Source organism: Entelurus aequoreus, linkage group LG05, assembly GCF_033978785.1.
Source record: "Entelurus aequoreus isolate RoL-2023_Sb linkage group LG05, RoL_Eaeq_v1.1, whole genome shotgun sequence".
In the NCBI taxonomy this organism is placed as follows: Eukaryota; Metazoa; Chordata; class Actinopteri; order Syngnathiformes; family Syngnathidae; genus Entelurus; species Entelurus aequoreus.
The window spans coordinates 45,718,569-45,732,099 of NC_084735.1; the positions used below are offsets into that span (position 1 = coordinate 45,718,569).

The 13,531-nt window shown below is 38.7% G+C and overlaps 1 protein-coding gene across 2 annotated transcripts in view; it reads right to left on the bottom strand.

Annotated features, from left to right (window-relative positions):
* The window catches only part of dhrs11a (dehydrogenase/reductase 11a), a 91,722-nt gene that overhangs the window by 6,733 nt on the left and 71,458 nt on the right, over positions 1 to 13,531 (bottom strand). For both annotated transcript variants that reach the window (XM_062048235.1, XM_062048236.1), the window contains exons 4-5: positions 9,866 to 9,995; positions 5,573 to 5,665 (exon numbers count right to left, since the gene is read on the bottom strand). In XM_062048235.1, coding sequence (XP_061904219.1) covers positions 5,573 to 5,665; positions 9,866 to 9,995 — 223 coding nt within the window. The remainder of the gene's footprint in view (positions 1 to 5,572; positions 5,666 to 9,865; positions 9,996 to 13,531) is intronic.

Below are 13,531 nucleotides of genomic sequence, written 5' to 3' on the forward strand. Positions count from 1 at the left end.
ATGTAGTGCAACCTTTATATCACATAGTGGAGGGGAACTTTTCCCTGATTCAATAAACACATAAAAAACAGTCTGATACTGTTACGGTAAATCAAACGTTAGTGCAATCACAATATAGTAACTCTCGAAATAGTGCAGAGCAATAACAATATATCAATAACTCAACGTTGCTCAAACGTTAATGTCACACCACACAACACAACACACAAAATAAACATTTAAAGCTCACTTTATGAAGTTATTCCTCATCCACGAATCCCTTGAATTCTTCTTCTTCAGTGTCCGTATTAAACAGTCGGGCGGATACGGCATCCGTCTCGTCGAAGTCGTCATTAATCGAGTCAGTGTCGCTGCTGCTCTATTCCCGTGTTCTACTGCGTGACTGATCGTCTTAAGTTTAAACTCTGCGTCGTAAGCGTGTCTCTTAATAGGAGCCATTTTGGGGTCTTTACATAAACAAACACCTCCTGGTACCCCAGCACCTCCAAAACCCTCAAATCTAGACTCCAAACATCCCAGAACAAGCTAGTCAGGTTACTTCTAGACCTCCACCCCAGATCACACCTCACTCCCACTCCTGGCTCAGGGTGGAGGACAGAGTAATACAACTAGCACTGAGCCTAGTCTATAAAATTTGCTACACCTCCCTGATACCGAAGTACAGGGAGGTGTAGCAAATTTTATAGACTAGGCTCAGTCTCAAAAAATTAGTGTATAGTTCTGTCACTAGACTCCATATTAAAGCGCTAAAAACTACAACACAACTAACAAGATGGAGACGCAGTCGGAGGGGGCTTGGCCACAAAACCGCACATCCTAAAGCAGGGGTCACCAACGTGGTGCCCGCGGGCACCAGGTCGCCCGTAAGGACCAGATGAGTCGCCCGCGGGCCTGTTCTAAAAAAAAAAAAAAAAAATTTAAAAAATAAATAAATAAATAAATAATTTTTTTTTATTTTAAAAAAAAAAATTAAATCTACATAGAAAAAACACAAGATACACTTTCAATCAGTGCATCAACCCAAACAACCTCCCCCATGCACACTCATCCACACCCACTCACACAAAAGGGGTTATTTCTTTCTGCTACCAATATTCTGGTTCCCACAACATAGACAACACATCTGCAAGGGACACAGTCCCTGAAGCACACATGATTGTATAGGCTGCTGGTCCACTAACATTTTCATTAATTACCATTTTTTATGTAATTATTTTTATATTGTTTTACTTTCTTTTTTTATCCAAGAAAATGTTTTTTTATTTATTTATCTTTTTTTATTTTATTTTTTTAAAAAGGGCCTTATATTTAACAGACCAGGTTGTCAATGAAATTAGATTTGTTTAAAGGGTTTTTTAAACCAGGCCCAGTCCAGATAATGTCCAAGTAGGACTCAGCAACACACACCTTCATTCATGTACACAGAAAAAAATTAGGGAACACAACAGATTGCATATAATTTATAAACAAAATTACATTTTCAAAATAAGCATTTATGTACAGTCCAGATTATGTCCAGGTCACTCAAATTAGGGAACACAACAACAGATATCATATAATCTATAAACATAATTATACTTTCAAAATAAGCCTTTGAGGACTTCTCATCTTTTTTTAAATGTTTTTGGCATCATTATCGTTTTCAACCATGTAACTTTCTAAAGTTAGAAAATACTGAATAAATGTTTTAAAGAAAGTAATACTAAGTGAATATCTGTTTTTGGCCTTAAAAATAAACATTTTACCGAGTACTATAATTAAATTGACTAAATCATGATTGTCAATGAACTCTCCTAAAATAACAGAAACCACATTAAGCTTCATAAACAAACCAATCCTTAAACACATTTTTTCAACTTCCACCCAAAACAAAGACACAATATGACAATACCAAAACAAATGCAGGGTGGATTCAGGTTCCTGACAACAAAATCGGCAGTCATCTGACTCTGTCATATTCCATAATTTTAACATTTTCCCTGTGGGTAAGAAGTTATAAATAATTTTAATTTGAAAATAACGATTTTGCACATCGATAGTGGTTTTATAGATTAGTTTGAATATGGCATCCCATGGCAACGGGCAGTCAAAAAAGTCCTCCCATTTTCCATTTGTGTTGTATGAGGCAGCCTTCAAAGATTTCTTTATTAAATAAAAATTATATATTTTTCTATTTATTTTAGTTCCTTTTTGCCAACTAGAATTTCTTATTAGAGGTTTACAAACTAATAATTTAGTAGTTCCATAATTAATTATTTGTTTCCATCTTTTCCCAATTACTCCAGTTAGTTGATAAAATGAAAAGCTTGAGCAAGCATCACCATACATAGCTCTAAATTCATCATACTTCATAATTTTACCATTCTCATTGATAATATCATTGACAAAAATGATTCCTCTTTCAAACATATTTTTCCAAAAGAAAGGCTTTCCATCTATTACAATATTAGAGTTCATCCATATTAACTGCTGCAAAATATTGTCTCTTTTTTCTGGCACATAAAATTGAAAACACCACTATGAGTGGATTGTTTCCTTTATGAACCCCGCCATGTTTCCCAGCAGACTCTCTGGGAGGGGATCACTTGTAAAAAAGGATACAATTTCTTTTGATACAGTACATGTTTTTTGTCCAACAGGACATTTGTGTACCACTCAATGTTTAAATACATCTTTGGAACAATTGATGCTTTTAAACACAGACACATAGCTTCAAGGTTGAGAAGTTTCAGGCCCCCATATTCATACTCTTTGTACAAAACCTTTCTTTTAATATTTTCTGGTTTGCCGTTCCAGACATAATCGAAGACCCTCCGCTCATAAATCTTAAAAAAGTTTTGTGATGGAGCTGGTAATGACAAAAACAAATAAATAAATTGAGGAATAATTAACGAGTTGGCAATAGACATTTTACCATACAAGGTTAGGGATTTCCCTTTCCATAATTGCATAATTTTGTCCAGCTTTCTTAGTCGATTATCATAATTTACTGAGCCTAGATCTTCCAGATTTTCTGGGACAACAACACCAAGTATGTTAACTGGTCCATCTGTCCACAAAACAGGCACTTTGCATTCCATTCGAAAGGATGTTCTCTTTAGATTTCCGATCCTTAACATTTTACATTTATCATAATTAAGCTTAAGGCCAGATTGCTGTGAAAATATGTCCAAAAGATTAAGAAGGTTCCGCAAACAATGAGGAAAAATCTTATCTTTGTGAATCAGCCTTTTCTGACATGAACTTCATCAAGAACAAACATGGAACACGCCTCACTGATGCACATCTGCAAGACTCACTCAGAGTTGCAGTGTCAAGTTACACACCAGAGTACAACACACTAGTTAACAGCATGCAATGCCAGGCTTCCCACTAACTGACAAAGAAACAGATAACAGATTTGGTGTCCAGTTCAAAGTGTGACATGATTTAAAAATTTGAGAGTTTACTTTTGTATTTTACATGAGTTATTATTTGTACAAACATGGTGCAAAGTAATTCATGATTTGTTAAAAAATGTTAGTGGCTAGCTAGTTAAAATGGGATATTGTGATTTCACAAGACTGTCTTAGAAGTCATCATTTGAAAATGTTCAATTTGAAAAATGTGCACTTAGAGAAAATATAAAAATAAAGTGTTGCATATTGATATTTATCTGCTTCTATATATATTTATTGTGAGAAATCATTAAGATGATCAGTGTTTCCACAAAGATAAATATAATTAATTATTAATAATAACAGAGTTAAAGGTAAATTGAGCAAATTGGCTACTTCTGGCAATTTATTTAAGTGTGTATCTAACTGGTAGCCCTTCGCATTAATCAGTACCCAAGAAGTAGCCCTTGGTTTCAAAAAGGTTGGTGACCCCTGATCTAACTGGTAGCCCTTCGCATTAATCTGTACCCAAGAAGTAGCCCTTGGTTTCAAAAAGGTTGGTGACCCCTGTCCTAAAGAAACGTTTAGAAAGCGGCTTGAAGATAGTCTGTAAAACAAAATCTTTGCAACAATTGACCAAAGCACCAACAGTACATGTTATTTAGACCAGAAGGAATGGTTCTAAATGAAGAAAAAAACATACTAATATGACCCCTTTAAAGAGAAATACTGTATGCATCACAGTACATAATAAATGATGCTGAAAACACTTTGCTTTTTAGCTGTGCATATAACTAAAAGTATTTTATCTGCACTATTTGGCATTTAATTCAGTTAATGAGTACCGTATTTTTCAGAGTATAAGTCACTCCGGAGTATAAGTCGCACCGGCCGAAAATGCATAATAAAGAAGGAAAAAAACATATATAAGTCACATTTTTTGGGGAAATGTATTTGATAAAACCCAACACCAAGAATAGACATTTGAAAGGCAATCTAAAATAAATAAAGAATAGTGAACAACAGGCTGAATAAGTTTACGTTATATGACGCATAAATAACCAACTGAGAACGTGCCTGGTATGTTAACGTAACATATTATGGTAAGAGTCATTCAAATAACTATAACATATAGAACATGCTATACGTTTACCAAACAATCTGTCACTCCTAATCGCTAAATCCGATGAAATCTTATACGTCTAGTCTCTTACGTGAATGAGCTAAATAATATTATTTGATATTATACGGTAATGTGTTAATAATTTCACACATAAGTCGCTCCTGAGTACAAGTCGGTCATTAGTAAATGACCGCCATAACCACAACACCAGGGGGAGCTCCACTAACAACGTTAAACCCAGATTCCGATCTAACAAAGATCTTAACTCATTCTCCTTCTATGCCACATCAATATGGAATGCACTCCCTACAGGTGTAAAAGAAAGTGTATCTCTATCCTCCATCAAAACCGCACTAAAAGAACACCTCCAGGCAACTACAACCCTAGACTAACACCCTCCCCCCACCACATCCCACCTCCCCGGATTGTAAATAATCAAATGTAAATAATCAAATGTATATGTATATATACTTGTTCTTATGCTTTCTGAGCTCACTATGTTCACTGCTCGCTGTACATATCCTACAAACTCAGACTTACACTGATTCAATGTCTATTTCTCAGATGATATAATTGTTGATGACTGAAGTGCTGATATCAACCAAACCTAACCCCCCCGCCCCAACCCCCTCCACATACCACCCCCCGGATTGTAAATAATGTAAATAATTCAATGTATATACTCTGATGATTAACTTGTGTGATGACTGTATTATGCTGATAGTATATATTTATACCATGAATTGATTAACGTGGACCCCGACTTAAACAAGTTGAAAAACTTATTCGGTTGTTACCATTTAGTGGTCAATTGTACGGAATATGTACTGTACTGTGCAATCTACTAATAAAAATTTCAATCAATCAATCAAAAAGCACGCGCTTACCTTTGCACAATGTGCACACCCTTAATCTGATTTAGTTTACGCGGTTGACTACTTTAGTTTGAGACTCTGTAGTCTGAAACTAGTTCATCTCAAAAAGCAACTGGATTAGTGTAGATTGATTAAAACCAGATTAGTTTAGTCATGGCATGTCATGCCTAAATGTTGACTGCAAGTCAATGGCTTACTTTCATGCTCTCGTACACTGCTGCTGCTTTCTCTGGGTCGTAGTTGTGGTGACGGAAGGCAAATTCAGTCTCAACAATCCCGGGAGATATACACTACAGGAAAAGGGGAGATAAAAAGAAACACATGGTGAACAAATACTTTGCTTCAGTAAGGATGTGTCAAGGTAGAGTAGGGATGGGCGATATGTATGGCGTCACATTAGTACCAAAAATCCAAGCGCGTAAAAACTGTTATCGCGCGCTGATTCTCCACTTCGTGCGCGCGCGCGACACCCTTTTGCGGGCGCGTGGTGCCTTTGTGCGCGCGCGCGGCGCCTTCTTGCGTGCGCGCTGTCTCGGTCTGTGCGCTGTCATGTTTCATTTTGGTACTTTGGGGGCGGGCATGCTTAGACCGCCCCTTCTTTCTGATTGGCTTTGAAAAAAAACAAGAAAAAAAAAAAGAAAAAAAAAAAAACAACTTCAAGTAGGTTGTAAAAAAGGCAGATGAAGTGAAACTATAGCAATGCTTTTCTTTACACTCTCTCATGCACACAGATACTCATGTTATGAGAAGTATATTGTTTCAAAAATATTAACATTAATTGTTGATATTTTAAACATCTTTCAGATTACATTGCTCGAATTCAAAAACCACTTTACTACACAAATATTAGGCCCAATGTGCAGGATTATTCTATTAGTATTAGTTATTTTCATGTTTTATCATATCTTAGCTTATTTGTATGTTTTATCATATCTTAGCCTATTTTTATATGGTCTTATTATATTTATATTTCAGTTTTTATTGTATTTTATTTTATTTTATAGTTTTTCATATTGTAGTTTATTTTTATGTTTGATTATATCTTATCTTATTTCATATTATTTTTGGACTTTTACCTGATGTGTATTTTAAATATTTTTAATCCATTTATTTGATCATCTAGTGTTTCCTCAAAGAGCCCTCTGGATCTCCACGTCCAGAGGGTTCCTGTGATTGGCTATTGTCATTGTGTTGTTATTATTATTGTTGTTGTTGTTTGTTTATTTTTATGTACATGTTTGACTGTCTTCATGGGGTGTGGGTGTTATTTCTCATTTTGTTTTTAACTATGTAAAGCACTTTGAGCTGCATTTTAAATGTATGAAAAGTGTTTTATAAATAACAATTTATTATTATTATTTTTAGTAATAGTACCCTTACAATCACTCCAAACCAGTTCAATAACTTACCTCTTTTTCAGCCAACATTTTTTTATCCACTTCTTCCTCCGTAACTCTTGATACATATTGACGATGACCCGCCCTGCTATACTTCTGATTGCTCAAAGCCAATCAGAAAGAAGGGGCGGTCTAAGCATGCCCGCCCCCAAAGTACCAAAATGAAACATGACAGCGCACAAACCGAGACAGCGCGCGCACAGAAAGGCACCGCGCGCACGCAAGAAGGCGCCGCGCGCGCGCACAAAGGCACCACACGCGCGCAAAAGGGTGTCGCGCGCGCATGAAGTGGAGAATCAGCGCGCGATAACAGTTTTTACGCGCTTACTTTCATATATTTCATATACATCACAATATATATTTGGAGCCTCTTGCAATAACAATGTACATCACAATATATTATTTAGTATGTAAATTATAATAGAACCATTTCAAAACCGGTTACAAAGGTTCCTATATTAGCTGCTGGCGTTTGCAGTAGCATATCATGTCATTTCCACTTGTATTATTTTCACAGAACTAGTAATACGCTACATGCTAATTTACTGTTAATATCTGGTTACTTTCGGTTGTAACACTTCTGTTAAAATGTAATAAATACATATTATTTTGTTTGGATACCTTACATTAGTTTTCTTAACGGGAAGATACAAACATCCTATCCATTGGCATCCCAGTGAGAGCAGACATTGTACAGTAGGTGATAGTTTTATGTTCAAAGTTTGTATTTCTTGTTTAGCACTCAGCAATAGTGCAACTTGCTGGACCTGCTCATCACTCAGCTTCTAAAACTTGTATTTCATCCTCTTTATATTCAGGCTCAAAAATTTAAGGTTCCGGTTAATAATTTGACCCAAAGTAGTCATTATTGGCTGTCATTATGTCTGCCATGATTAGTAGCTGTTGTAGAAGGAAATAGTGAATGTTGAGACGCGTCTGTGAAATTAATGCGCCATATGCATAGAATGATCAAAATTCATAAATATTACATGTCATTAAGAATGTGTCTGTTACTACTTTACATATATACTTACAGCATGTATATAAAACGCTGTTTTTGGATGTTTCTAACAGCGCTAGGCATAAAAGAGTGAAATCCATTTAATCCATTATCTGACTCTTGTTAGCATTTATTTAGTGGTAAATGCATAGAAAAGGGAAAACATGGGTTGTCTACATTAACAGCACCGCCATCCAGAGTCACACATCAACCACTCCCCTTCTTTCCCGGTCCCCATATCAGCTGGTATTTGACACAGGCCCCCATATCCCAAATTAGCTGGATACGCATGTATATTAATCTTTAATTTTAAACCTCCAGAATCAGCATGTCCTCATCCATTTGTGACAATGAGGTGAAATTATGTCTGAAAACCTTTGACAACTTGACTACATGTCTGTCGCCGCCAGTGTTGGGTTAGTTACTGACAACCAGTAACTAGTTACAGTTACTAGTTACTTTATTTCAAAAGTAACTCAGTTACTTACACCAAAAAGTAATGCGTTACTGTGAAAAGTAACTATTTAGTTACTTCCCCCCCCCCCCCCCCCTTTTTTTTAAGGCTCCCCTTAATGCCCTTTTAGCCTTCATTTCAGTACTGTTATTGCACTGGAGAATAATACAATCTGTTGATCAACTTGACATGCATTTGCATTACTGAACTCAGAAAGCAATGTGGTCTACATACAACACACAAAGACAAAGATATGTTTCAAAGGGCCAATTTATTTCAGGCCAGAACAAATTGACAAAACTATTTTAAATAGCTGCAACATAATGGCACTTTAACTTTAAGTAGATAGGATCTTTGATCCAAGACACAACTTACATTTAACTAAAATGTTATTTTCTTTGTGCTCGACAAAAGAAAAGTAGTGAGAATGTTAAGACACTCGACTTCTGGCTTCACCATGATGTCATGTTAGTTGTTATGAGAGTAGCGTATGTGTGTGTGTGTGTGTGGCCCTTTAAAATATGACAGCATGTGAGGTGAGTGACGTCAGTGAGTGAGTGGGCGAGAGAAGTGAGGGATCGGCGACAGTGAGTGCGTGCAGGTGCTCTAGCTTGGTGGATGGCTGCGTCCAATAAAGTCACAAAGTTGCAACAAACTGCCGGCCTCGTCATTCAGCCTCAGCTGTAAAGACCCTCTTCCGGGTAAAGTGAAGGTTGTTAGTACAGAACGTCTCCCCTGCACCCCTCGATTTTTATTTTTATTTTTATATTAATCAATCCAACAAAATAATACAAAGCAATACCATAACAATGCAATCCAATTCCAAAACCAAACCCGACCCAGCAACACTCAGAACAGCAATAAACAGAGCAATTGAGAGGAGACACAAACACGACACAGAACAATCCAAAAGTAGTGAAACAAAAATGAATATTATCAACAACAGTATCAATATTATCGGGTAGTAACAATTTCAACATAGCAGTGATTAAAAATCCTTCATTGACATTATCATTAGACATTTATAAAAAATAAAAATAAAAAAAAAGGACAATAGTGTCACAGTGACTTACACTTGCATCCCATCTCATAAGCTTGACAACACACTGTGTCCAATATTTTCACAAAGATTAAAGTCAGATTTTTGGTTAATTTAATAGTAAAAACAAATTTACATTATTGCAATTAGTTGATAAAACATTGTCCTTTACAATTATAAAAGCTTTTTACAAAAATCTACTACTCTGCTTGCATGTCAGCAGACTGGGGTAGATCCTGCTGAAATCCTATGCATTGAATGAATAGAGAATTGTTTTGTATTCGGAAAAATATCGTTTTTGAATTGAGAATCGCGTTGAATCGAAAAAATCGATTTATAATCGAATCATGACCCCAAGAATCGATATTGAATCGAATCGTGGGACACCCAATCGTGGGACACCCAAAGATTCGCAGCCCTAATATATATGTGTGTATATATATATGTGTGTGTGTGTATATATATATATATATATATATATATATATATATATATATATATATATATATATATATATATATATATATATATATATGCACAGGGGGACATTTATTTCACCAAAAGAAGTCTAAAGAAGTTTTCAGGTGACAGTAAACTCACAGTGGCTCTGATGTGGGTGTTTGCTTCCCGTAGTTCTTGCCGTATTCCCTCAGTCAGTGCGGTCACTGCATATTTTGTGGCACAGTAGAAATGCTCATCAGCACTTGGCACCATTCGATGCCCGCCCATACTGGAACAGGTCGAGGAGAAGAGATTGTATGAATTGATATTGCAAAATCAATTACAGCATGCTGATACATTAATTTGTTCATTCCTGTACACAGATTAAGAGCCAATGTTATTAAAAATGTCTCAACACCTAGTAAAAAGATTCAAAGAACAACCAGCTGATGTGTTTATTGAAAAGCAGAATAGGAATTTAACTGAAACTAATGATTGTAGATGCCATGTGGATCTCAACTTAAAAAGAGCCTAATTATGCTAACTGACTTTTTAATTATGTTAATACAAAAGACAACTATCTGTCACCTCCCTAATTTGTTTGCTAAATGTTTGAGAGAAGAGAAGCTCAATTCAAAAAGTTATCTACCAAAAAAACCTTAACTCTTGGACATGATACCAACTTACCCCTAGCTAGATGAGCTAGCAGACCGCACACTGCTACGTCGGGACTGAAACGAGGACTCTGGTAAGAGCAGGGGAGGTGGTCTCTGTGTTTATGTACACAATGCATGGTCTAATAATAGCCCTATCATAGACAGTCACTGTTCCCCCGACCTAGAGTTCATGTCAGTGAAATGTAGAACCTTTTTTCTGCCAAGAGAGCTAACAGTAGTAATCATCACGGCAGTTTACATACTACCGGATGCTAATGTTAGCATGGCTCTCTCTCTACTGCTAAACACAATAAATAAACAGCTACGTGCCCACCCTAATGGTGCTCACATCATTGTTGGAGATTTAATAAAGCCAATCTGAAAACAGTACTACCAAAATTTTACCAGTATGTTAAATGCCCTACTAGAGGGGGAAACACTTTCGACCATGTTTACTCTAATATCAAAGAGCCATCCCCCTCCTCCACCTAGACCAGTCAGACCACCTCTCCTTGATGCTCATCCCTGCCTACACCCCCCTCAGATCAAGGATAAAAGCAGTAATAAAAACTGTTACAACTTGGCCTGAGGATGCACTCCCCCAGCTACAGGACTGCTTTGCACACACTGCATGGGATGTTTTCAAAGACCAAGACCTGCCAACACACACAATATCGGTACTATCCTACATAAAGTACTGTATCGGCAATGTCACTGTGAAAAAAAGCATCCGAGTTTACCCAAACCAGAAACCCTGGATGACAAGCCAGGTCCGCATGCTCCTCAAGGCCCGCGACACCGCCTTCAGGTCAGGTGACAGTGCTCTATACAGTGCTGCGCGTGCTGACCTGAAGAGAGGACTCAAGGAAGCCAAGAGGGACTTCAAAGAGAGGATCGAAGACCACCACTCAAGCAACAACCCACGGCAGATGTGGCAGGGCATACAGCGCATCACCAATTATAAAGGCTGTGACGCAGCAACCGGGGACTGGGATGTATCTTTGGCGGAGGAGCTGAACTGCTTCTTTGCTCGCTTTGAGACATCACAAACAGTCACAACCACACCACCCCCAGCCCTCCCAACCTCCCCAGCCCTCAGCACTCCCACACTCACTCTTGAGGAGCACGAGGTCAGGCGGGTGCTCAAGGCAGTGAACCCCAGGAAGGCGGCTGGTCCAGACGGTGTACCCGGGAAGGTGCTCAAAGCATGTGCTGACCAGCTCTCCTACATTATCACCGTCCTCTTCAACCTCTCCTTGGCACAGGCACTCATCCCACCCTGCCTTAAATCTGCCACAATTATCCCGGCACTCAAGAAAGCTGCCACAAACAACCTCAACGACTATCGCCCAGTAGCACTCACACCTGTCATCATGAAGTGCTTCGAGAGGCTGGTCCTACACCACATTCAAGCCTGCCTCCCCCCCACCCTAGACCCACAGCAGTTTGCCTACCGGGCAAACAGATCCACGGAAAACGCCATAACCATGGCTCTCCACTCGGCACTGAGCCACCTGGAACACCGGGGGAGCTATGTCAGGATGCTTTTCATCGACTATAACTCCGCCTTCAATACAATCATTCCAGACATCCTGGTCACCAAACTGCTGGACTTAGGCCTCCCCACACCCACCTGTCTTTGGATTAAGGACTTCCTGACTAACCGACCTCAGACAGTGAAACTCGGCCCCATCTCTCCTCCTCCCGCACACTCAGTATCGGCTCTACACAGGGCTGTGTGCGGAGCCCTTTGCTGTATTCCCTCTACACCCATGACTGTAGTCCAGCCCACCCGGAGAACACCATAATCAAATTTGCCGATGACACAACGGTGGTGGGTCCCATTACAGGGGGGGATGAGTCTGCATACAGAGATGAGGTCCTGAAACTATCAGCGTGGTGTTCAGTGAATAATCTGGCACTGAACACCACAAAAACCAAGGAACTCATCTTTGACTTTAGGAAAAACACTGCAGACCCCGCCCCCCTCTACATCAACGGCAAGGAGGTGGAGAGAGTCAGCTCCTTCAAGTTCCTCTGCACCCTCATATCTGCTGACCTCTCCTGGACCCAAAATACAACTGCGGTCATCCGGGAGGCCCAGCGGAGACTCCACTTCCTGAGGGTGCTGAGGAAGAACAGACTGGAGAGGCAGCTGATGGTGACCTTCTATCGCTCGGCTGTCGAAAGCCTGCTGACGTACTGCATAACAGTTTGGTACGCCAGCTGCACTGAAGCAGACAAACAGGCGATTCAGAGGGTCAAAAAGTCTGCACAAAAAATCATCGGCTGCCCCCTCCCCTCCCTGAAGGATTTACACAACTCCCGCTGCCTCAACAGAGCAAAAAGCATCACCAAGGACAGCACACACCCTGGCTTCCACCTGCTACCATCGGGCAGGCGCTATAGGTGCATCAGAGCCAGAACAAACAGACTCAGAGACAGCTTCTTTCCCAGAGCTGCCACCATCTTGAACTCCAACTTATAATAATAATCCACCCCTATACAATATCCTACCCTAATACCCTACTGTGCAATATTACCCTTCGATTGCAATACGTCCGATACTGATTGTTATTTATTACTCCGGTACTCTTGTCTTGTTCTGTATATTGTACAGTATTTCTATAGTGTTTTGTATATTGTACAGGATTGCTTATTATTTTGATTGGATAGTAGTCTGTTTATTTCAATTGTTAGTTTTTTCTTTATTACCTGTTGTGTAATTTAATTTATTTTTACCCCATATTTGTTCCCACTACCGCACCTTAAGTTGGAGTCCTTAATCTCGTTATATGCAAATATAATGACAATAAAGTCAATTCTATTCTATTCTATACTCGTATGCGCACACCACATCATGGAGAACAGCTTTGTAAAAACAAAAACAATTTTTTTTAAAGCCTTCAATATGAATCTTAAAATAAAGCCGGGAGCTTTGCCAGCTATAAGTCAATTAACTGCAGACGTGGGGGTTGGAAGTTTTTAATTTTTTATCTTTCATCTTTTTAACAGCAGCCGTCTTTGTAGGCTTTCCGAAACAGTGTCGAAGCAATACTGGCGTTTCAGGTGGCTGCTAAGGTTTGATGTTATGAAGCACATTTTTTTATTTCCCTCTTCGCAGAATGTCTGCAGAACTTTTGGTACAAATAGCAAGCGGAATGTCTTC